Source organism: Annulohypoxylon truncatum, assembly GCF_022578515.1.
Source record: "Annulohypoxylon truncatum strain CBS 140777 unplaced genomic scaffold F4807scaffold_56, whole genome shotgun sequence".
NCBI lineage: Eukaryota > Fungi > Ascomycota > Sordariomycetes > Xylariales > Hypoxylaceae > Annulohypoxylon > Annulohypoxylon truncatum.
The window spans coordinates 88,173-113,023 of record NW_025953842.1 but is presented as its reverse complement, the minus strand read 5'-3'; the positions used below and the strand labels follow the sequence as shown (position 1 = coordinate 113,023).

Below are 24,851 nucleotides of genomic sequence, written 5' to 3'. Positions count from 1 at the left end.
AAAATCTCAAGGTCAACGAGATACGACAAGCAGAATGGTGATGATTGATTAAGCTAACACGGGTCATGGTGTTAAAACAATTGGTATAATATAAACTTCTTGAATGCAGTGCCTACCTAGGTAGGAAAGTAAACGCAAGACCCCCTCAATTACCTAGGTAACTTTGATTCCTAACCCCATGATCGCCTTCATCAAATGCTACCAATTCCAACAAAATTTCTGTCTGCAGGCCACTTCGTTATTTCCTTCATCATCATTATTTTTCATTCCCTTCCTCTCCATCTTCCTGCTTCTCTTCTTGGTTCCCATCATTGTCCTTGTCATTCTTACTCTTGTCATCTTTACTCTTGTCGTCCTTACCCTTCTCCTTGCTCTTCTCGCGATTCTCATTTTCAGCACGCTCCTTAGCCTCTCTTTCCTTTTCTTTCTTCTCTTTCTCCTTAGCGGCTTCCTTCTCTTTCTGTATCTTCTCCCTCTCCTTCTCCTCGAGCTCCTCCCATTTCTTCGTGTAGTTCTCTTCGCGCCCACGTTCGTGGAACTTCTCGCTTAGGCCAGTGAGCCTCGGTTTAGCATCGCCAAGTTTCATTCGACCAATGAGGCTTATAACGAGGGCAGCGCCTACGATAGCCGTCAAGACGAACCGATATGTTCCGTACCACGATGGTGCCCAAGCTCGGACGGTAGCTCGAGAATCGGCGAAATACAACATGGCAAAAGCGGCAAACTGGGATGTCAGGGCAAAGTCCATCGGCATCAGTAAGGTAGGCCAGGCTGCTATAGGTGCCAAAACACCAAGCCCGTACCGAAACCGCGTACGCTGTGGGTTGGGTGCCTTCTCCATATACTCCATACCCCAATGGACAGCACCAAGGAAGCTGATAATGATAGCACCATAGCCCAATTGTATAGGCTCGATGACACTTAGTAAGTCGCGAGCCGTATCATGATTTATTAAGATGTTATTGACGAAGTTAGATGTGGATGGCCACTCCGTGTTCAGATCCCATGAGAGGTAGACTGTGGATATCGAGGTCGCAAGATAAGGCAAAGTACCGGCGAGGCCTAGCACGTAGGGTTCTTTTGGAACATCCGTGAGCGCAAATGTCTCCTTGACGGTTTCCTACGTTTAACCTGTTAGCAAATATAATCCATAGCAGAAGGAGAGATAATTGTACTAGCTCATCCTTAACGCCATGTCCAATGGGTTTCTCTTCTTGACTACTACTAGGTTCATATACATGGCGAACGCTCGATTCCGAAGTCACCGCCTTTGGGTCCGAATGAAGCTTCTGCTCGCTAAACTTCTTTTCTTCTTGGGGATCTCTCTTATACTGGAGGCCGCTTGGCGTCTTAGTAGAGTAAGTAGCTCTCTGTGCCGGTAGAACGAAGTGAGAAATGTGCCCTCTTGGGAGAACTAAGCTGGGTGTCGTGGCTCTAATTGCTACTCGATGTTGTAAATCTAGTAGTAATGGTGAAGTTGGAGCTCTTTGGGCCGCAACTTTTGGAAGAGGTTTAGTAAAGAGAGATCGTGTGTTTCGCAGCATCCTGGAAATTTTAGGGTCATGTATCTGAAAGAATCTAGAGAGTATCTGGACAGGAATGCGATAATGAAAGCGAAATAGATTGTCCGGAGCTGGAATTGTTCAATTACGGGGTATGTAACACAGAAAGGCAGCAAATTGGTTTTCCTTTCTTCAATCTGAAAGACTTTCATGAAGACAACACGAAAATATCACCATGAACCACGAGAATTACCAGATAGATACATGTAGAGAGTTGATATTGGTAATTTCGTCGCATTGTATTGGAAGGTTGATTGTAAACAAATAATAGTTGGAAGAACTGATGTAATTGCATCGTCACACCCTTTCTAGTTCACTGTGAGACCTCCTAACAGAGGCGTTCCTGGCTGTTCTTGATGTCATATGTCAGTGTTCAATATCAAATTGTGTGCACCTATGTAATGACGTAATAGATGAAATAGATGAAATACATAGCACTTGCGAAGTCTAGCTAGCGTTGGATATGTACCTAGATGCTGCCCCTCCATATGTGGCTGAGCTTTATCCAGGTACTCCCCACTAGTCGCGACTGGAGATTACCCATTGGACGGTTTGCTTGGAGCAAGGGTGTTTAAATTTGAAGTTGGTCAGGTCGAGCCACAATACTCCCCAGCGTCATCGCTCCTTCACAACAGGCAACCTTGAACGAGGCCCAACTCTCAAAAGACCTAAGAGTTTTTTTTTTGGTCGCGGATGCTATTCCAACCGAGCCCAATCCATACCTATTTATTCATAATGGAAGGTACAATTATCACCAACTTCGTAGATTTTGTGCGTTGAGTTCAAAACAACAACTACATGTTACATTGCAGCTGCCCAAATAATATTATCAATTCCGTCATAGGTACTTACTTCAAGCTACTTTCACCTAGTAGCTAACCTAATTCTGTTCTCCATATTCTAACCCGAGGTCTAATGAGCTTTCTTGCAACGACACAGCCTCGATCTTACCTACTCTCCTCCTATGCTATCTGTCTAGGAACCACGTACCATTCATATTATCTACACCATCTATCCCTTGCAGGAGGCACTCATTGAATTCTTCCCTTGCTCGACTTAACTTCTCTGCTACTTTCGACTATTCTCGATTTCTTTGTCGCGGCGCACGTGCTCATCCGTACCCCACCATAACGAATTGACGATCACGATATAGCTTCGTAGAGCTGTTGAATACGCAATAGGTGCCTATACCTGTAACGCGCGACTTACTCGATAGCTAAGACCTTGCGAAACGATCATAGACCAATGCGCTACAATACAATTCCCAACTTCCTAACTTAATCCCGTCCTCGCAGATGAAGCGACCTAATACCCCCCATTAATCTACGAACTCATCCCGGCCCGGGTTACGGCACAACACTGTCAGGATGTTGGAAGGCTTGGTTGCTGGCTTGCTCAACCGTTTCTTGGGTATGTACGTCAAGAACTTTGACCCTACCCAGTTGAAAGTCGGTATATGGTCTGGCGATGTGAAACTACACAATCTCGAGCTCCGAAAGGAGGCGCTCGATCAGTTGAAACTCCCCATCAACGTTATGGAAGGACATTTGGGAGAGCTTACTCTCGCCATTCCCTGGTCCAACCTACGTGGCGCCCCGGTCAAAATCCTTATTGAGGATGTTTTCCTTCTCGCGTCCCCAAAGGAAGAAGCCGCTTACGACGAGGAAGAAGAGGAGCGTAGGCGGCAGCGAGTAAAGATGGAAAAACTAGACTCGGCCGAGCTCTTGAAAGAACGTTCCCAAGAAGGTCTCAGCCAAGAGGAGCAGAAGAGGAGCCAGAGCTTTACGGAGAGCCTTGTCACCAAGATCGTCGATAATTTGCAGGTTACAGTCAAGAATATTCATGTGAGATATGAAGACTCTATATCTGCGCCTGGGCACCCCTTCGCTTTAGGCCTCACCCTTGCTGAGTTCAGTGCAGTCAGCACGGACGGCGAGTGGACACCTACCTTCATCCAGAATTCGACTACTACCACCCACAAGCTGGCCACGCTTGGGGCGCTGGCGGTTTACTGGAATACAGACACCACACTTCTCGGTCCGGGCCGTGAAGTGAGTAATGAGGAACATTCGGTTCGTCATGATGATATGATAAAAGATTTCAAAGAGATGATTGGGAAGGGCGACGATACCTCCTCGGCAGACCATCAGTTTATCCTGAAACCGGTGAGTGGCCAAGCTAAGATTGAGCTGGACAAGACGGGCGACATACACGTGCCTAAATTCAAGGCAAGCCTGCTGTTTGATGAGATAGGTGTGGTCCTCGACGATGACCAATATCGAGATGGCTTGATGATGGTTGACCTCTTCCACTACTTCATTCGTCATCAAGAATACAAGAAGCTTCAGCCTAAGGGGGTGACGCCGAAAGAAGATCCTCGAGCCTGGCTGAAGTTTGCGGGCAATGCGGTGCTTAGGAAGATCCATGAGAGGAACCGTCGGTGGACCTGGGAGTACTTCCGCGAGCGTCGCGATGATCGTCGCCGATATATCGAGCTTTTCAAGAAAAAGAAGGCGAATCAACAGTTTTCGCCCCAGGATATTGACGATCTCGACAGGCTAGAATGGAAGCTTGGATATGAGGACTTGCGCTTTTGGAGATCTTTAGCTCGCAACCAGCTAAGGAAGGAGAATGCTGAAGCCCTCAAAAGAGCAACCCCAAAGACCGAGCCGCAACAGCAAGGTTGGCTGGCTTGGGCTTGGGGTTCAAAACCTGCCGAACCTACGGACTCGACGGAGGAGAACACCCAGATGACCGAGGAGCAGCGTAAAGAGCTCTACGAGGCCATCGACTGGGATGAGAAGACCGCTCTAGCAGAGGCTGTCGATACACCGCGTGACACCGTCAAGATGCAAATTGACGCATCTCTCAGCACAGGCAGTTTCACTCTGAGGCAAAGCCCCCATGGCAGCAAGACCGATCTGCTTAGCTTGCATTTTGATGTTTTTAAAGCTAAGGCGATTAAGAGACCAGATTCCGTGCTTGCTGATATCAGCCTTGGTGGTTTCCGAGTTAATGATGGCACCACGCCCGAGAGCTTGTTCAAAGAGATAGTTCGGGTCAAGGACGCGCCGAATACCATTAGCAAGAGGCGGCTTTCAATTGCCGAGCTTGAGGAAGCTGACCAAGAGACCTTCTTCGACCTTCAAGTTGAACAAAATCCACTTGACGGCCAAGGTGATTTCGCGGTCACGGCAAAGCTCAAGCCCTTGGAAATTGTGTGGAACCCCAACTTCGTCATTGGCATCGTCGACTTCTTCAAGCCGCCCGAGAGGCACATGGAATCCATATCCGCGTTGATGGAGACTGCCGGGGCTACTGTTGAAGGATTAAGACAGCAGACGCGTGCCGGGCTCGAATTCGCCCTTGAAGAACATAAGACCATCAATGCCAAGCTAGATCTTCAGGCTCCTCTTATCATAATACCCCAGTCTATTAAAACCAGTACATCAACGTGTCTGATCTTGGATGCTGGTCATATTAGCGTCAACAGTGAATTGGTTGACAAGGGAACCCTGAAACAAGTTCAGGATAAACACAATCAAAAGTTTTCCGAAGATGATTTCAAACGGCTTGAATCTCTCATGTACGATCGCTTTCTTGTTAAGCTAACGTCAACGCAAGTCCTGATCGGATCCTCGATCGAGGAAACGAAATCCCAGCTAGTTGAGAAGGATGATTCTCGTATGCTACATATCGTGGAGAAGATCAACGTCGACTTTGTGGTGGCTCTGTCGATATTACCTAAGGCGCCGAACCTGACTAAGGTCAAAGTGTCAGGCCACATGCCAGTCCTTCGAGCTATGGTATCGGACACTAGATACAATAGCCTCATGAAACTAATCGATGTTGCAATACCAAAATTTGATGGAGAGCCGCAACAAGCTCAACCTACTGAACAGCCTAAAAGACCACGTTTGCTCAGTTCCGCATCAACTCGCTCACCTAAAGCCCACGATCGTAAAAGTTCAGCCAACTTATTCCTTACTCAACAAACTGCCGTGATTCTGGATAGCGAGTCGGACGATGACTCGGACGAGTTTGAGGATGCCGCTGACGGAAGTTCGACTCAGCAACTTAAGACTCAGCAGAAGAACTTCGAGTTCAAATTTGCCGTTGACAAATTGCAAGGTTCTCTCTATAGGAGCGACCCTGATGGAGAACAACCTGAATCCCTGTTGGTAGAACTGATTGCAGAGAATTTTGACCTAAATTTCTACATCAGGCCGTTCGACATGGCAGCTGAGGTGTCACTAGGGTCTGTAGCGGTAGACGACTTCGTTGACAATCCTCCTGCGGAATTCAAATCTATCGTATCGTCGGGCGACGTTGAAGACCACCAGCAAAAGAGGGATCTAGTTCGCGTCAAGTTCACTAAAGTGAAAAGGGAATCTCCCGAGTTTATGCCAGTTTACGAAGGCATAGAAACAAATGTCAATGTTGCTGTCTCCACAATCAACCTCGTCGTGACGAGGAAGACCTTGCTCACACTATTGGATTTCATACTCGCCACCTTCACTAATAATGAAGCCTCGAATTCCCAACAGAGAATAGTCAAAAACTCTGAAGAAGGAGAGGATGAGGTCGAAATTGCGGAGCCATCTATTGCTCCACAGCAGAGCGAGGGTGGTTCTATCCGGGTTAAGGTTGATCTTAAGAGTATACGCTTGATTCTTAACAATGACGGTATCCGATTAGCGACGCTCTCATTCAATCATGCTGATGTTGGAGTTTTCTTGCTCGGCAAGACGATGAGGGTAGCAGCCAATCTCGGTGATCTAACACTAGTCGATGACGTTAACATCGGTGCATCAGAAGACTCGAGTTTCCGCCAGCTTGTTGCCATTCAGGGAGACGAGCTCGCCGATTTCCGTTACGAGACTTATGATTCTAGTAACAAGAAGGCGTACCCAGGATATGATTCCTCAGTCTATCTACGTGCTGGTTCCATTAAGGTCAACTTCCTTGAAGAGCCATTCAGGAAGATTATCGAATTCTTGGTCAAATTCGGCAAGATGCAAGCTATCTACAATGCTGCTCGTCAAGCGGCCGCGAACCAAGCCCAACAATTACAGCAGAGCACTGGTAGATTCAAGTTTGATATCATCATTAACACCCCTATCATCGTATTCCCTCATGATGTCTCTCCAGATCGTCCAAGGCGAGACCTAGTCACCGTCTACCTAGGAGAGATTTACGCACAGAACAAATTCGCCCCCTTGGACGATTCCGAGAATTCCGAAATTGCCATGAAGCTCTCTGCGGGTATCAGGAACATCAGACTTACGTCTTTATTCCATTATCCCAATGAACAGTCCGAAGAGCTTGAAATGATTGATCACGTGGACCTCGGCTTTAACATTACCTACGCGGAACACAAAGAAGGGTGGAAGCGTCCAGATATGGAGGTCGAAGGCAGCATGACCGATATCAACCTTAGGCTTACCCAATATCAGCTCAAATTTCTCTTGGAAATCTCCAGATCCGTCCCAGCTGCCTTCGCGACGGACGCTAACGCTAGGGGAGAAGAAGCTGAACGAGATGTGGACGAGGGTACACTGCGAAGGGCTAAGACAATGACATCTACTACCAGCGGGGCTGATGGCCAGTTGATTGATCTTTCGCCAGAGTTGGGTTCGAGAGAACATACCTGGACCAAGCTTGACCTCGTGTTCAATCTCCATAAGATTGGTCTCGAGTTGATCAATGCCCGCGAGAAAGAACCCGTTGGCGACATGGATGCCGCTAGTCTGTCACGGTTTTCACTGGACGACAGCAAGCTCAAGACCCGAATGCTTGCTGATGGCTCCCTAGAAGCAGAGTTTGTGATACAGTCGTTCACCATACATGACAGTCGTGCTCGCGAGGGTAGCAAGTATAGAAGGATTATGACGTCTTCCAATAAAAACGTCCAACAGTTTATGGCGAGCGTGTCTATGACCGGAGGCAAGGAGAAGAATTTGATTGCCGTTGTCGCTATCGACAGCCCCAAAATCATCTTCGCTTTAGATTACCTCTTCGCAATCCAGAAATTCCTGGTGACCGGGTTACAAACCAGCGAGCCTGAGCTAGCGGGGCTAGAAAGTCCCGTGGATAGCCCCGACATCTCTGATGCCGAATCAATGCATGTGCAGTGGACTGGCAAGTCTCCTCAAAGGAGCATCCAAGGGTCTCAGTCGTCGGAGAATACGACAAAGAAAAATGACGAGTCTAATATGAGTATTGCCTTCCGCGTTAATATCGTCGATTCGCAGGTCATATTGATCGCCAATCCCCTCAGTTCTAGCTCGGAGGCGATTGTTTTAGGCACGAAGCAAGTGTTACTGTCGCAACAGCACTCCTTAACTTTCCAAGTATCTCAAGTGGGGATGTTCCTTTGTCGCATGGACAAATTTGACGAGACTCGGCTTCGTGTTCTTGATGACTTCTCGGTCCAGGTATCGATGGACAGCTCGCAGCCAACCAAAACAAATATCCATGTGGACGTCGACCCGTTAATCCTTCGACTTTCACTTCGAGATATCCTCCTCGTTCTCCAGATAATCGGCAAGGCGTCCGAGCTCTCTGAAAGTAATAGTAGCCAACCTAAAGCTAGTGCGTCTGACAAGAAGGCCCAACAGCTTCGCCAATCGGGTCTTAAGGAACGCACGGCGAGTGGCCGAGGGCAGTCTACGATTGCTGCTAACAGGAGTAAAACTGCCAAGACTCCTGGCACAGTAACTACTCAAAGGTCTGGAAAAGAACCATTCCACCAACCCCATGATATCAGCAAAGGTCCCAAGCGCCATGAAGAACTCACAGCTACAGTTGAAGGAGTCCGTATTGTGTTGATCGGCGATGTTCATGAATTGCCCATATTAGACCTAAGCATCAAAAACTTCACTGCCTCAGCGGCCGACTGGTCTAGCACTCTCAAAGCTGAGACTGCGATTGATATGTATATCAATGTCTACAATTTTGCGAAATCTGCTTGGGAGCCACTATTGGAACCTTGGCAGGTCGGTCTAGGTGTTGCGAGGGCGCAGGAAAGCGGCCTCTTCTCAGTGGATGTCTCCTCGAAGAGGACATTCGACGTGACAATAACAACGGCAACAATTGCGCTAGCATCCAAGTCGTTCGATTTCCTGACCAAAGATGAAGATGTCTTAGGTAAGCCTCGCGGCGTCGAGGCTCCTTATAAGATCCGGAATTATACCGGCTTTGACGTCTTGGTTCAAGCCAAAAGCCAAAGCGATGACGAAAATATCTCCCTCAAGCTACAAGACGGCGAGGAGGGGCCGTGGAGTTTCGAGCACTGGGAGAAGATGAGAGAAAATATTATGTCAGAAAGCAATGCTATGAGTAGCGTTGCTGTTCAAATCGAGGGTAGCGGCTTTGACATGATCAAGAATATTCGCCTGAACCGTGAAGGCGAGTTCTTGTACAGCTTACGACCAAAAACAGATAATACTCTCCATCGATTACTGGTCGAAGTCAACTTAGGCTCGGATAACATAAAATATGTAACTCTTCGGTCCCCACTCGTAGTCGAAAACGAGACACAGATACCGGTAGAGCTAGGTGTGTTCGACGCCGAAGAAGGCCACCTCCTCAAGATCGAGAAGATTGCTCCAGGGGAAAGCCGACCAGCTCCAGTAGCTGCTTCCTATGTCAAATCATTACTGGTACGACCTGACTCCGGCTTTGGTTACGCATGGTCGTCCGAACATCTGTGGTGGAGAGATTTGCTCAAGCGACCTACACGCACGCTCGTGTGTAAGGGTGAAAACAGCGACCTGTTCTACTTCCAGCTCAATGCCAGCTTTGATAGGGGCCACTTCTTGACTGGGTAAGTCCTCGCTTGAAACCGAGTTTTCCTTTTTTTTTTTCTTTGTTTAAAAAAAAAACCCCCCATCTCTAACATGTACAGAAAATATCCCTATATGAAACTAAAGCTCTCTCCACCTATCGTCCTTGAGAATCTTCTTCCGTATGATTTCAAATACCGAATTTACGACAAAAACACCAAACGGGACTGGACGAACTTCTTGAGAAAGGGTGGTGTCAGCCCTGTCCATGTCGTAGAGTTGTCGCATCTTCTCTTGTTGAGCATAGACATGCAAGATACCGTTTTCAAACCAAGCGAGTTCGCCATCGTCAACCCTGGTGCGCAAGAAGACTTCCGAAAAGAGCATAAATTAGTATGCAAGGATGCCGAGGATCTCCCTCTCAATCTCAGGCTTCATTACTTTAGAATACCAGACGGCGGCGGCGCTTTCAAGGTCACCGTTTACAGCCCATACATAATATTGAACAAGACCGGGCTGGAAGTTAACATCCGTGGCAAGCAATTCTTGCAACAACCAAAGAGAGCCGCGGGTCAATCAGCTGTGGCAGACACTTCAGATCAAGAGCGACCGAAAGCCTTACCCTTCATGTTTTCATTTTCGAACGATGATCAGCGCAACCGAGCTCTTCTAAGAATAGGCGACTCGGAATGGAGCAAACCACAAAGTTTCGATGCTATCGGAAGCACGGCGGAAGTTGTCTTGCCGTCTTCTAAGAAGGATTCCGAAATTCACGTCGGTATAACAGTTGAGCCCGGTGAGGGCAAGTACAAGTTAACCAAGGTCGTTACTCTAGCACCTCGTTTCGTGGTGAAGAACAAGGTTGGCGAGGAGCTTGTCATTAGGGAGCCTACATCGTCCAAGACCATGACCCTGAAATCGGGAGCTTTGCAGCCTCTCCACTGGCTCCAACGGTCAGCGACAAAGCAAATAGCTTTGAGGTTTCCGGGAATCGATGACCAGTGGACATCGCCTATCAACATATCGGACCTAGGCACCATACACATCAAGATTGCAAAAGCGGGTCAGCGACAGCGACTCATTAGGGTCGAAGTCCTTATGGAGGATTCGACTATCTTTCTCCATCTTAGCATGGAGGCAAAGAACTGGCCGTTCTCCATGCGAAACGAGAGTGACACGGAGTTCACTTTTTACCAAGCGAATCCGAATGTAGATGAGGACGGCGTAGAAGATCGCTCTGGATGGAGGCCGATTAGATATCGCCTACCACCACGCAGCATCATGCCATATGCTTGGGACTTCCCAGCCGCCAAGTTTAGAGAAGTGGTCATCAATGCCTATGGCAAAGAGCGACACGTGAAACTTGCCGAGATTGGAAATCAAGTACCGATGAAATTTACCAGTAGTTCCGGCATGCAAAAGATAATCGACATCAACGTCGCCGCCGATGGCCCAACTCAGACGCTCATCTTATCCAACTTCAAGCCAAGTAAGAGCTTATACCGTCAGAGGACACAAACGGGTTCCAATGCCAGCAGCACTGGTGGCTTTGAAGTAAAGAGCCAAGATACCGATACAACATTCCAAGCACAACTACGACTTTCTGGTATTGGCATCTCGCTCATTAACCAACAGCTGAAGGAGCTTGCGTACGTCACGTTCAGAGACATCAACCTCCGGTACAGTGAATCAGCCTTATATCAAACGATCAGTACCTCGATCAAGTGGATACAGGTTGATAATCAGCTTTACGGCGGACTCTTCCCCATGATACTTTATCCTAGTGTGGTCCCCAAACAGGCACAGGAGACTGAGCTGCACCCTTCGTTACATATCATGGTTACGAGAGTCAAGGATGATTCGTACGGTGTGCTCTACGTCAAATACGCCACCATTTTACTTCAGCAGATGACCGTCGATCTTGATGAGGACTTCATATATGCCGTGTTGGATTTCTCGAAGATTCCTGGCGCATCATGGTCAGAGACTAACGAAGGCAAGCTCTGTGACGAAGGTCTGGACATTCCGGAGCCTAAACAAGAACAATCGGGCCAGGATATTTACTTCGAACTCTTAAATATACAGCCGATGCAGTTGGATTTATCCTTCATGCGTACAGAGCGTGTCAACGTCGAGGATAAGACATCTTCCCGCAATCCTATTATGTTCTTCGTCAACGTCATGACCATGGCCATCGGAAATGTCAACGATGCGCCAATTCGGCTGAATGCTCTGCTACTAGAGAACGCTCGAGTCTCTATTCCCGTTCTGACACAGAACATTTCGAATCATTACAGTCAAGAGGTTCTTTTCCAGGTCCACAAGATCATCGGCAGTGCTGATTTCCTCGGCAATCCGGTCGGCTTATTTAACAGCATCAGCAGTGGTATAACTGATGTCTTCTATGAGCCATACCAGGGTCTCATTATGTCTGACAAACCTGAAGACCTTGGGCTAGGCATCGCGAAGGGGGCTGCTAGCTTTGTTAAAAAGTCCGTGTACGGATTCTCCGACTCCTTTTCCAAGGTCACAGGCAGCTTTGGCAAAGGCTTGGCAGCTGCAACCTTAGACAAGCAATTCCAAGATCGCCGCCGCATAACACGAGCTCGAAATCGACCCAAGCATGCCTTATTCGGTGTTACGGCTGGTGCAAACTCCTTCTTCACGTCGGTTGCATCCGGTCTCGGTGGTGTCGCTCGGAAGCCGCTCGAAGGCGCAGAACAAGAGGGCGCCGTCGGGTTCTTCAAAGGTGTTGGGAAAGGATTTATTGGTTTGGCTACGAAGCCAGCTGTCGGCGTCTTCGATCTCGCGTCTAACGTGTCTGAGGGCATTCGCAATACTACGACCGTCTTTGACGGATCCGAACTAGACCGTGTTCGCTTAACGCGGTTTGTGCCAGCGGATGGCATCGTACGTCCTTATAACCAACGCGAGGCTCTAGGGCAGTCTTGGCTCAAGCAAGTGGATAACGGGAAGTATTTCAACGAGAACTACATAGCGCATCTAGAGCTACCAAGGGAAGACATGGTGGTCATGGTCACATTCAGCCGGATTCTTCTTATTAGGAGTAGGAGGCTAACCACTGAATGGGACATCCCACTCAAAGACGTGCAGACGATCGCAAAAGAACGCACGGGCCTTAGCATCGTCTTACGCGGCGGCACAAATGGGCCGTTCATCCCCGTCGGCGAAGAGAGCCAACGCGCCTTCTTATACCGAATGGTAGCTATCGCCGTTGAAGAATTCAACCGTAGGTTCAGAGGTCTAGAGTAGTTATGGCTCCATTGGATGGCAAGGACGAGAATGGTCAGGGACCGGATTCGTCGGGTCTCTTTATTAAAACATGTCAAGGTAATTAACGAACGGACCGACGACTACATAGAGTATTTATGCAGAGGATGCGATCCTGGCGTATGGTGCTTTCACGTCTTATATGAATAACTACAACTTGTTACGACTTTATCATGAAAATAATGAGAATGATACTTGAGTACCTAATCTACCTGTAGGCCAATGCCTGGTCCTAGCTCAATTTACAGTGCCCTGCAAAGTCCCTATCTAGAGAATTTATTAGACGGGATAACTTCCCTAAAAGAACAGCTCTTACAGATCAGTCAGCCTCTTTTTTAATCCATCTCGGATTTCAGGGCATGTGTCTCGGAAACATGTAGGTAGTCTTGACTTCCTAGTCCTTTAAATATTTTCTCGAGCCTGCATTGTTAGGCCTGTAATGCAAATCACTGTGCCTTTGCTAAGTAAAGCGGGGCTGAGGTTAACTTATGCTATCTAATAGACAGCTAAACATTCAACTTTACTCACGCCGGCGTCATGCTGACCCAGCATCCGTGAAGCATGGAGGTGTTGATCCCGAACTTTTGGATTGGCGGCCTGTCGTCCCTCCGCTCGATCGCCCTAAAAGCCTGTAGTATCCGAAAGGTGACGAACGCCAACTGCGTTAGGGCGAATTGCTGTCCGACGCAAATGCGCGGTCCCGCGTTAAACGGGACATACTCAAAACTGCGAAAATATCAGGATCATTGTAGTCAGTCCAAGAGTTTTTGCATACGTACGTAGTTCTCAGTGTCTCCCAGCGCTCCGGACGGAATTCATCAGCATCATCACCATAGATATTCCGCCGTCTATGCAATGCCCAAGGAAAATAGCGAAGTAGGGTTCCCTTCTTGACGAATACGGGGGACTTGCCGTCGGGCCCGCCGCCTCTCGGAATAATTGTATCACGGACGGCCTCACGCCCGTTTGTCGCCACGGGAGGGTTTAACCTGAGGGCCTCCTTTACAGCCCAGTTCAAATACTTCATATTGCGCAAGTCTTCCCATGATGGGAGCTGGTCCATATCACGTAGGTTCAGTTCTTCCACCTCACGCTGAATAGCTTCCACTACGTTTGGTCGCCGCGAGAGTTCGAAAAATAGATAAGACAATACACTTGTGGTAGTATCTCGACCGGCCGTAAAGATGCTTACGAGATGATCACGAATCACTTCGTCCGGTTCTCCCGTCTCGAGTAGTTCGTTGAGGAACACGTACCGCTTGCCGCCTTGACTATCCTGGCCCATCCCCTTTTTCTCGTCCCGCTCCGCTTTCACGTTGGCGATATATTTCTCCACGTACGCATTGATGAACGAAGTGCATTCATCCAGTTCGCGGTCCGGCCGGAGTAGCGTTAGCCAACCTAATCTCGCCCGGTGGGCGATCTTTTGCATAGACAGGTCAAAACAGCGGCCAAATCGGAGTCCGTCCTCAGGAGCAGTGCCTAATAAATCCGTCGAATTACCAAACATGAAGTCGGAGATGGTGTCGATCGTTAGCATGGCAAGCATGGCCTGTAAATCGAAAGGTTGCCCGTCGCGCGGGACGTGACTGATCATTTTAGCGACGTGGTGATCGAGACAGCGCAGGTCGGCAACTTGGTCACGCACGAAGGCCGGCCGCAAAGTTGCCCTCGAGTGCCTCCATTCGTCGCCGTTGGTGGTGAAAATAGAGTGGCGGCCGAGAACGGGGAGGAAAGCACGGGTTCGCATCTGCGGGATAACCCAATCGTCGAATCGCACGACGAGCACGGTGCGAACGTTCTCTGGCTCGTCTGTCGCGATGACGACGCCCGGATTGGGAAATATTCTATGCTGGTACGTGTGTCCTAGCGTGTCGAAAAGCCGGCTCCATCCTGCTAGCAAGGTGTTCGACTTTATCTGCCGCGCTGCATCCAGTAGGAACCGTATTCCGAGAAGGTCGTTTGGGAATGATGGCAAAGGCTCACACCCGGCTTTCGCCATCTCGACATAATACCGATGCTCTCCACGCAGCGTGGTCTGCGTGTAGGTAATAGCTAAGGCCAGCAGCAGTCCGAAAGCCTTCTGCGCCATTGACAAAAGCCCGGGTCTCAAGTAGAGGATGTCGACCATAAAGGCTGCCCACAGGAGAGCTGCGATGACCATCGCGACGACATACTGCTGCTTAGCCCTCCTCGGAAGTGAATCCATTTCACGCGTCTTCTTCGCGGACGCCATGATTCACACCTCCGAGATGTATTTCCGGTACCCCGAGGAGGAATCATGTAAAGTCAGGAGAAGGAGACTGTGGGGAGTATTTCTGCGGGGCGAGTTCCGCGTGAGAATTGATATAAATTGCCCCTAGAAATCCGGGGTAGTTGCTTTAGCGTATCCTGGGAGGATACAAGGTGAACGTTGCATTCACTGGCTATTGCGATGTAGTGTGATCATGATGTCATCAAATAGGTTTGGTAGGGAAGGTACCGCGTTGCGTGTAGCCAATTATACTAAGATATTAATAAGTTATCACATGCTTCGAATGAACGTTGAGGTAGGTACTTACCTGTCTTGGACATTGGCAACGAACAAGGTCAGGGTTAGAGTTAAGGTTATGTACAGCAGCGTACAGAATCATTTAGCAAGAGCTTCACACGTTTAGGTTAAGGAAGGACAAGAACACATCAAATGATAAGGGGGATCTTATGAGACTTAGATTATGAACCTCGAACTTAGCATCCTAGATATCATTTTAATTGCTGCTGAGCCTTTCCCTATCAGAGTTGTCCTTGCTTACGTACCTAAGCATGCAGGTATCGTATATGAATACACCTATACGACAGCGACATCACTTCCGTCGAGTATATTTCTAGCATGAGCTTCAATCATCCGTGTGCAAGTATCTCTACGCGTCGTTGAGCCGACTATCAGGCGGGCAGGTATGACAACAACGAGGTCTAGGGACGAGTACCAGATATAAGACAGACTGTTCATCGAAGACAGTTTTTTCACTTCCCATTTCCATATATTGGTGACCTGAGGTCTTAGTATCATTTGTGGTATTCGCTTCACCGTATAGGATTCAATTTGGCCACCTTAGAGCAATGATGACTGGCATTAGAAAGGCGAAGGTGGCAGATTTCCATGAGAAGTAGACATTTATTAATTGAAAGCTGACGGTAAGCTCGAGCTATATGAAAGTCCAGGCTGGGTGGAAATAGAGTGCATGTCTAGGAGTTACATCGAATGAAATCGATTGTCGTCAAGAAATATAACAGTAGCATTGATACATTAGATTATAGCTTACACGCACACGATTGTAGTGCCGTAATCCAGAGAAGCAATCCGTTTTGCAGTAACGGTATGAAATAGGAATATCAAGAATTAAATTGCTTCAAGCGAATTCAACGTCTTCATACGTACGGACCCCACAACAATCCCTGGTTATGTGTTGGGTTGGTGACGTCAATGAGGGTAAAAAGAATTAGGCATGGTGACAATACATTACAAGTTTTATGGCCACATGTCTTAATGCGGCCAAGGGACGTCAACACATCCATGGTTATAGAGACAACATTGAAGCGGGGTCAATGCTAGTGTGATTGAGGAATAGAAATTTCCAGTCTTGATTTCTTGTCACAGGCTTAAAGTGTTATGCGATATATGAATAGCTCAAGCCCACCGAGCCGACTCAGCGAATGTGGTGGGCATCGAATTGGGAGATGCTCATCGGCATCCTGCCCTATGGCGCCGGGATGAACTGCAACTTGGCAGCTCGGCCGGGCCCGCAATGACGAAATGAATCCTAAAGTCAGCCCTGTACACTACGTAGCCGTATGGGGGCGTATGAAGACGTGTTGAATAGAATTATTTGCTATGGGGAAAAGAAAATCGCAGAATTACAGATTCCCGAGACTATTCAAATCCGTTTTTTCCTTCATCCCGCGTTGCTCCGGCACAAACTTCAAAGAAACGGTTCAGTTACACTCGAAGCTGATAATTCCTAAAGCGACCAACCGTTAGTCGAGCACATGATATACGTCGAGGGCAGTGGTGTGGCACAAGATCTGGTCTTAAGACAGCCTCAACCCGGGTACTAACAAGCTAGCGGTCGATCAGTTGACCCTACTATCCCGCATCCATGGCATATCACGGTATATTACTGGCATCACTGGACTTGACTTATTAGATGTCGGTCATATTTCTTGCAACACTTGACGAAATATCCCGTCAACTCCCACCGTGAAATATTATAACTTTACGGTGAGTCTTCTCTAGCACCGCAGAAGGACAAGGAAGGCTGTGCCTGTCGAGTTCTCCGTCTAGACCAGATTAGTAACCCGAAGTTTACTACGTCGGTAGGTAAGGTACCTACTAGGTAGGCTAGCAATGCTTTGCCGCTTCACTTATTACGCGAGAACACATGGAACGCGGAGTGCCTAGGTACCTACATATTCCACAGGTATGTACACATCACCTCTGATGCGCTGTACATACGTGGTCGCCAATCGACGAGCTTGTAATCTAGATTAGTGCCTGTGAGATATCTATCTACCTAGGTATCTACCAGCGGTCGTCGAGAAGAACGGTGATGTTTACCTATCTGTTCGTCTGTCTAGGTAGACATATATGTAGTAGCCACCGAATCGCCGAGAGATAATTAATAGATCAATGCGCATTCGCGAACTCTCGTGTTTCGCGGGCGGGCATGTGCAAAGGATCGCCCGCTAATGTGGGATGGTGAGCTCGATCAGCCTTGATGAACCCCTCCCCTCAAATTGTAACCCTGTCGATCTGACGGACAGCACGGACATACGTTAAATTATCATCAGGCTCACCACACAGACATAACAGTTCGTAATTAAGGCGAGCCGAGCGTGCTCGGAGCTTTTAGGAACCGAGATTTGTTCATGCTTCTACATATCTTTACCTACACAGCCTCCCTAGTGCAGGTCTTAATAGCTCTGGCTCTGTTCGCGATACGGAACGGAACGAGGGGAGATATCAAGCTGATCTTATTTGGCAGGAGGACAACGATAAGCGAACGGCACATGGCTTCTAAGCCAATAGTATCGATCAGCAGAAGCGGAGAGAGATGGCCTTCGACATATCTGCCTGTCTGCTTATTTCGACCCCGGTACCCCGGAGGAGATCAGGTAGATACCTACCTAGTTGGAGTTGCACAGGCAGCCAGGCGGCCTAACTTGCCTGGCAACTCGAGAGCGAGCCATTAACTAGCTGCTTAACGTGTTATAGTCGACGTGTATCCCTCAACACGCGGTGCTATGTACCTACTCTTCCAGTCTTCGTAACCCGACTCTGATCGATATCACTCAGCCGCCAGGCATGTAAGAGTGTCGGTCAAGCTAATAATAACATATTTGATTACACGTCGCCATGTCTGCGATTGCAAGGATGTGAGAAAATTGGCAACCTTTGAATTAAGCTGCCCAAGTTTCCTAAACGAATCAGAAGGAAGCCTGGGTTAAAGAAGACTTCGGGGTTCTGTCGAATGCAACCCACATATAGTACGTAGGGACTGGGACTTGGGCGAGGCTTAAAATGTATATCTACCTGTAAGCATGGTCTTGTTGGAGTTGACGAACGGCAAAAGTTAAGCAAATAATGATGCACGTAACCAAGAATATTCCCGTAAAAAGGTACTTCGACAGGGTCGATCGCTGATGATCGGCTCGCCGATGGGTGATTCGATTTGCAGCTCTTGCCCAGAAAGAACCGTCTCGGCCGGTCCAGACGCGACCGGTGCTTACGGTGTATCTGTTGGCTTCCCCAACCGCGACCTTGTTGTATACCAGCAAATCTGACAAGTAGGCCAGCTAGGCCAGCCAGGCCAGCCAACCTGCTTAACCGGTCGGAGAGGTAATCCCCATGTTATAGGCTGATGGGCCTGTAAGATAGACCGAGTTGAGGCCGCATTAGGTAGTCATAATCGATCGAGCAATCGAGCAGTCGAGCAGTTTATTTTCCCTTCTTCTCATTGTTATCGACCTAGGTACTTGTGATTGTGCATGTATTTAGACGCTACCTTAACGGACTTCGGGATCTGGTATATCTTACCTGCTTAGGGGAAATGGAAGTTTGCAAGGATTGTCATACTTCGATAATCCCGAAAAGTTCTCGAGGCTGCGAAGGCGAAAACACGAAACCGTTTGAGCGCTAAATTCGTTCTAAGGTGCCATTGGGATCAGCCATTTCATCATGTCTGCGTGAGATCTTGTGAAGGAGCTTGAATAGTTTCCATGATTCCATCTGTCCATTAAGAAACATGACATAACTAATGAGGTACTTGAGGCCAGAATTCCGCCACACGAAAAAAGCAGGATATAGTAGTGAGGATTAGCTCAGATGAAAGTCATCCAGAAGTAGATTTTACTATGTAGTCGTCCTATCGTTTCTCTTCCATCAGCCCGGTCAACCTAGTCGGCCTAGTCGTTGAAAGATTTGTAAAGAGTTTTTTTTCTCCTTTTTTTCTTCTTGATAAATAGCCGCGGATCCCACAATATCGTCGCGTAAGTGAAGATGAGAAGTTTTGATTCTCAATTCTATTTGAACTTGTTTTCAACTTCTTGAGAACCGACTAGAATTTCCATCATTTCCATCATCGAATAAATGTATTATAGTGCCATTACCATCGATCCTACCAACGTAAAAGAATTCGACAACAAAGTCCAAGAAAAGTATATCCGTTTGGAAACCGTCTTGCGCAATAATATATTCGACCGTTTCGACAGTCTTGGATTTCCTATTCCGGAAATCCCCGCGTTAAAGGTAACCGTTTTTCTCCATTTTCTCCATTTTTTCTCCCTTTTCTTCCCAGCCAGCCCCCAACAATTTGTTAATATTATTCTCCTTATTACGGCTCCGAGCGTTGCAGGGCTTACAACAAACCCTGGACCTGGACTAGGTACTTGGTGCTAGTCCGCGCCCCTTCATCGCCGATATTTATTATTACCTCTCCCTCTGCCTCTTCCTCCCGATTCTATTCTTGTCCTTTTTACCCACCTATTCACCCCAGAGTCACAGTTTAGACATCCCGCTCTAGGAACGGCGGGGGATTTGGAATCACATAAGGCAGCCTGGTGCAGCCCTGACTATCGAAACTGCCACCATTTTCTGACACTTCAGAATAACTCACCAACCTTACCGGCCTTACCTTATTCTACATACCTTCTTCAGTTGTTGTGTATACGTCACTTGAACGCGTCGCGAGCATCTCCTCTCTCCCTCGCGACATTGTGTTTAATCATCAGCATCACCATCATCGCCCATGTCGCGACGTAATTCGTGTGTATCTGACGACAGCAGAAGATCACGAAGTAGACCGGTGTCGCAACAGAGCCACAGATCTCCGCATTCGCAACCGCGTTCACCGCATCAATCCTCCTACAATAAATCATCAGATAAGCTTGCAACCTCGCAGGCGCATAAACCCTCACCTCTCAAGATGGTTACTACCACTACTACGGCCTCACATGCTCCGGCCGACGACGCTCTGCATTACTATTTGCCCGATACGAACGCGCAAGAAATCGAGTTCCAAAAACAGGTGTGGTTGGAACCGATAGTCATAGACGATGACGACCTTATGTTTGGAGGGAAAAGCCTAAGCGCGTGGTACGAGGAAGAGAGAAAGTCGGTGAGCTTCCCTGCCGAGGAGGAGCAGCGAGGTCGCCAAAGGGTAAGTTTTACAAACCAACATATTACCTACCTGTAGACCTATAATTAGGTCGTATGAGAACACAAGAAGGATATCGTGCTAACTAAACTAAATTAGGTGCGACAGCACTATTCCCATTCGCAACAGCATCATCATCATCACCATCATCACCACAACCAGCATCATCGCCACAACGCAAATCCGACCGGCGCGTCGGGGGGTCACGAGCATGGCAAGCACTAAACGAACGACGAATGAAATTCCGAAGCGCGAGGATTGCCGAGCAGTCCTTTGTTTCTTTTACGAGATACCCAATACAGCATTTGTATAACCGCATCGGCGGCTGTAGAATCGTCATTATTATTTTTTTCGCGCGCATTATTCATCACGTCGATATAAGGAACACGAGCATCATTTACAAACGAACGCATTAGATATACCGCATTGGCACCCCACTGGACAACTGGACAACTGGAATTTTTACAGCCTTGCAGAGATATAACGGGATTTTCATTAGACAACCATTTTTAGATAGGCCGCATCCTCTTTTCCCTTCCGTTCGCGGACGAGCCTTCATCAAAGGTTGGGAGAGATCTGCATTGGGCTAGGCGTTTTGATCGTCTTAAATTTTTTTCTGCATTTTCGGGGCCGGGCGAAATTGGACGTGCAGTATCTGAGACTTCTCGGGTGTCTCCGGGGCTGGGATACGCGAAGCATAATGGCCTGGCTAGGCAACCCATCTCTGCTTTATTATCTCGGGGGAACTTTTCCGATAACGTAGGACGATTAATTACAGAATACGCTGGGAAGACGCGGTCTCAATGATGACGGGGAAACGCAGCTTTCCCAAAGATATCAATATCAATAACAACATTCAAATCATTACATTGTTCCATCTTGCATCTGCTGTGTGGTATGATTTGCTCAAAGAAAACTACCTATATAATTTGGTTACCCCTGAATCTGGTCAACAGCCAGCCCTACGATTCGAAAAGCGCCTAGGTACCTTACTGCCTAACTATGACAAATTTGTGGTGATTTCCGAATAAGTTTATATGCTCAATGTAGACTCTATTACTCTCCCGGAGAGGCAGAATCAGCTATCCATGGATATCATTAGTTCCTTTTACACCGCACTCCATGTGGGTATTAGAATATGACGCAGAAGCTGCCAGGCCAACTACATATGGCGATAATTTGGGTAGAGAAAATGTCCCCAGCATGAAGAAACTCGTCTCATATTGGTGGAATTTAGTATCGACCGCATGTTTTCGGCGGTCCGCAATTGCGGCGTTCCGATAATTATTGAATCACTGTCAGCGGAGCTTCGGAGCGGCACAGGGGATAGAGGTGGTCGTATAGTCTTGGCCAATCACAAGTCGGGACAGCCCGGGGTATCGTTAATGGTATCGGGAAATGCTGCTTCGGGAGGATCGAGGTCAAGCCTTCAACTCTTCCAGCCTTTCAGCCCAGATGATAAATAGTCCAATTCCCGCCTCCAAGTTTGACCTCTCGAAAGAAGATAGACGCCGCCCGCCTTGAAACTTCTCACTTTCTCACTCAAATTCGAATATATTATAATATACAATACATAACTTCCACTTTAAGAATCTTCGAGATAACGAGATGCCTTCCCAGCAAGCGAAGTAAGTAAATTCAACGAAACTGAAGGCGAACTCTGAGAAGATTTCAATTAACGCTTGTCAAGGAAACACGCGTCTGTCGACACCTTGCGAGCAATCGCGGAGGCGCATGGATTTCAGCTGAAACCTCAAGATGAGCTAGAATATCTCGACATCGTTCACGCGGCGGAGGAATCCGTGAATATCGTCGACCATTTGCCAGACTGGCTTACACCAGACCTCGGGACTCCTGCTCAATCCTCTCGAACGTATACTCTGCCATCTACTTCTGAGAATCCTCTGAATGCTTGGAGCTATCGGGTATTAGCTACCCCTTATCCTCCCCCTTAAGTTCAAACGATATCCCACTTCATATTCACTAACACATGCTCTTATTTCAGACGTGTATCAAGGGTCCGGAGCTCCAAAATAGCGCAGGCTTACTAGCTGGTAAGAAAGTCGCTATCAAGGACAACACGGCTGTCGCGGGCGTTCCAACTACAGGCGGTACTCAGCCTTTCCACCTATGCAACGATAAGCCAGCCCCGATCCCGACCCTCGATGCCCCCGTCGTATCTCGCATCCTTGAGGCCGGCGCGGTAATCACAGGTATTTCGACATGCGAGAATTACTGCATGTCGGCTATGTCTTGTACCAGCGCCACGGGACCCGTCGACAACCCTTGGTTGAAGGGCTACTCCGCAGGTGGAAGTAGTAGCGGATCAGCGGCGCTTATCGCCCTCAACGTTGTCAAGAAGTGGCGCGAATCCAGAGGTCTCCCTATCGAAGATTTAGGTGAAGGGGTAGACTTCGCTACTGGGAGTGACCAGGGCGGCAGCATCAGAGTCGTTCGTATTCTCCTCTTCTATCGCCAAACCAGTTTCCATTCTAATAACTCCCATCGACTGAATGTATCGCCCGCTGACATGACGAAAGCCTGCTGCGTACTGCGGTATCTATGGCCTCAAGCCAACACATGGTTTAGTTCCTTTCACGGGCATCAGCTCGCTCTTCCCCATACTCGACCATGTTGGTCCAATGGCATCCTCTGTTCATGATACCGCGCTCTTCCTTGCGGTACTCGCCGGTTACGACGGCTTCGATCCCCGTATGACCCCTGAAACCCCCCTTCGAGCTAATGTACCTCAATACCATGCCATCCTTGACGAACAGATCGCTGCGCGTGCCGCGGCCGGCACCTGGACACCCCAAGCAGCGGGCCGTGGTATACGTGTTGGAGTGCTTAAAGAAGCTTTCAGCGTCGCCGGCATCAGTCCTGAGGTCATATCCGTCATCCGCAAGGCTTCATCGCGCTTCGCCGCCCTTGGCGCCTCCGTCGCCGATGTCTCTATTCCGCTGCATATCGCGGCGCCGCACATCTTCACGGCTTCAACCCGCGCTTACATGGCGGATATCCTGTTATCCCGCCAGGGTTCCTCCACCGCGTCTTCTCTCCCATTCCCATTCCCGGGCCCCGCCCCAGCTGCTCCTGATCAGAACTGGTATGAGACGATGACTGCGTCGAACCCGCTTGTCATTGCTTTGCTTTTGAGCAGCGAGGTCCTATCCGACCGGTCGAAGTATCCAGAAACCGTACGGGATAAGGCTGGTATGTAACATTGAGAATTTCTATCTCCCCTTTTTTGACTCGTCTTCGGAGCGATAGCTTCCTGATTAAGCTCATTGAAAATCATGATCCCTTATACATTTATAGATCTCATCAGCTTCTTCATTTATTAATATATACATAAAAAAATAAAAATAAGAGATCTAATAATTATTGTATAGTACGTCACGTCCAAGAACTACGCGCCGCGTACGACAAAGCACTGCAGCAGTTCGACGTGCTAATCATGCCCGCGACGCCGACGGTCGGGCCACAGCACGCAGGAGCGGGCATGGGTATCGCGAAGAAGGCGGAGTTTCTCCTCTCGAACACGCTCAACACCATGCCGTTTAACATTACGGGCCATCCGGGCTTGGTTATACCCGTTGGCTGGGGTCACGTTGAAGGCGGCGGTGGAGATGGGAAGGCGAAGTTACCGGTTGGTATGCAGATCGTGGGCAAGAGATTTGACGAGCAGGCTGTCTTCCTTGCCGCTGCCGCGTGGGAGGTTGGTGGGCTAGGGCTAGATGAGGAATGAGTAAGGTAATGAGGAAGAGTGTGGTGCGTGGTTATGAAAGAGTGATTACAGGTAAGTAGGTACTTAACATAGGCAGGTTTACGCATGTTTGTCATCGAGATTCTCATTCTAAGCGAATAAGTTATGTCGCCAATTAATGTACATAAGTCAAATAGGAATAAGAATGGATGACATAACTCATCCATGGATTCCTATTACCTCTCTACATGCTTAATGACCTAATATTTGACTAGATTGAAATATTGCCCAGACTCATACGACTTAATCAATTATTTGAAGTAATTACCTATGCGTTGCATTTTGACAATATGAACACACGTGGATTATTTATGTAGGTAGATAATTCAGGGTGCATGTCACCTCTCTTCCTATTAACAGTTGTTTATGCTGTTGTATAGTGGATGAATAGGTATCATAAGGTATATATTCCTCATTCTCCAAGGTGTGAGATTATTGTAGTACATTCTGACTACCTACCTATCAACACCTACTCATAGAATAGACTCGAAACACACTTGAATCGTTTGATTGTAAAGCACCTTATTGCCCACCTTAGTATCCCTTAGTCTTTCTATAAGTTTAGTAATCTATAACTGTGCAAGTTGTTCCTAGGTAGGATTTTTAAAAATTGCTAAAGTGAGATTCAATTCCGGAAGTGGTCCAGAGAGTCGAGCTCTCTAAGAGTTCCTTGTTCATCAGATAGACGCTCAATATGGAAAACCTTATAGGACTGATTGGGTGTTAGTAATTCGCATCCGCTAAAGTTATACGA

The 24,851-nt window shown here is 47.9% G+C and overlaps 5 protein-coding genes across 5 annotated transcripts; 3 read left to right on the top strand and 2 right to left on the bottom strand.

Annotated features, from left to right (window-relative positions):
* Positions 1-25: 25 nt before the first annotated feature.
* Positions 26-1,956, bottom strand: F4807DRAFT_446975 (uncharacterized protein). The gene is made up of 2 exons (XM_047999850.1): positions 1,176-1,956; positions 26-1,120 (listed from the first exon to the last, which is right to left on the bottom strand). The coding sequence occupies exons 1-2, from the start codon at positions 1,542-1,544 to the stop codon at positions 257-259; spliced, it is 1,233 nt and encodes a 410-aa protein (XP_047849017.1). The 5' UTR covers positions 1,545-1,956; the 3' UTR covers positions 26-256.
* Positions 1,957-2,658: 702 nt separating this feature from the next.
* On the top strand, positions 2,659-12,963 carry F4807DRAFT_331130 (vacuolar protein sorting-associated protein 13). Its single transcript, XM_047995274.1, has 2 exons — positions 2,659-9,390; positions 9,472-12,963. Exons 1-2 carry the CDS (start codon positions 2,930-2,932, stop codon positions 12,620-12,622), a joined length of 9,612 nt encoding a protein of 3,203 aa, XP_047849016.1. The 5' UTR covers positions 2,659-2,929; the 3' UTR covers positions 12,623-12,963.
* On the bottom strand, positions 12,841-15,378 carry F4807DRAFT_446972 (cytochrome P450). The gene is made up of 3 exons (XM_047999849.1): positions 13,420-15,378; positions 12,957-13,366; positions 12,841-12,907 (listed from the first exon to the last, which is right to left on the bottom strand). The coding sequence occupies exons 1-2, from the start codon at positions 14,874-14,876 to the stop codon at positions 13,165-13,167; spliced, it is 1,659 nt and encodes a 552-aa protein (XP_047849015.1). The 5' UTR covers positions 14,877-15,378; the 3' UTR covers positions 12,841-12,907; positions 12,957-13,164.
* A 4,034-nt stretch (positions 15,379-19,412) lies between these two features.
* On the top strand, positions 19,413-21,196 carry F4807DRAFT_446955 (uncharacterized protein). Its single transcript, XM_047999848.1, has 2 exons — positions 19,413-20,334; positions 20,431-21,196. Exons 1-2 carry the CDS (start codon positions 19,924-19,926, stop codon positions 20,554-20,556), a joined length of 537 nt encoding a protein of 178 aa, XP_047849014.1. The 5' UTR covers positions 19,413-19,923; the 3' UTR covers positions 20,557-21,196.
* Positions 21,197-21,204: 8 nt separating this feature from the next.
* Positions 21,205-24,346, top strand: F4807DRAFT_331002 (amidase signature enzyme). The gene is made up of 6 exons (XM_047995273.1): positions 21,205-21,514; positions 21,569-21,959; positions 22,022-22,256; positions 22,337-22,783; positions 22,872-23,544; positions 23,724-24,346. The coding sequence occupies exons 2-6, from the start codon at positions 21,940-21,942 to the stop codon at positions 24,077-24,079; spliced, it is 1,731 nt and encodes a 576-aa protein (XP_047849013.1). The 5' UTR covers positions 21,205-21,514; positions 21,569-21,939; the 3' UTR covers positions 24,080-24,346.
* The last annotated feature ends 505 nt before the right edge of the window (positions 24,347-24,851 follow it).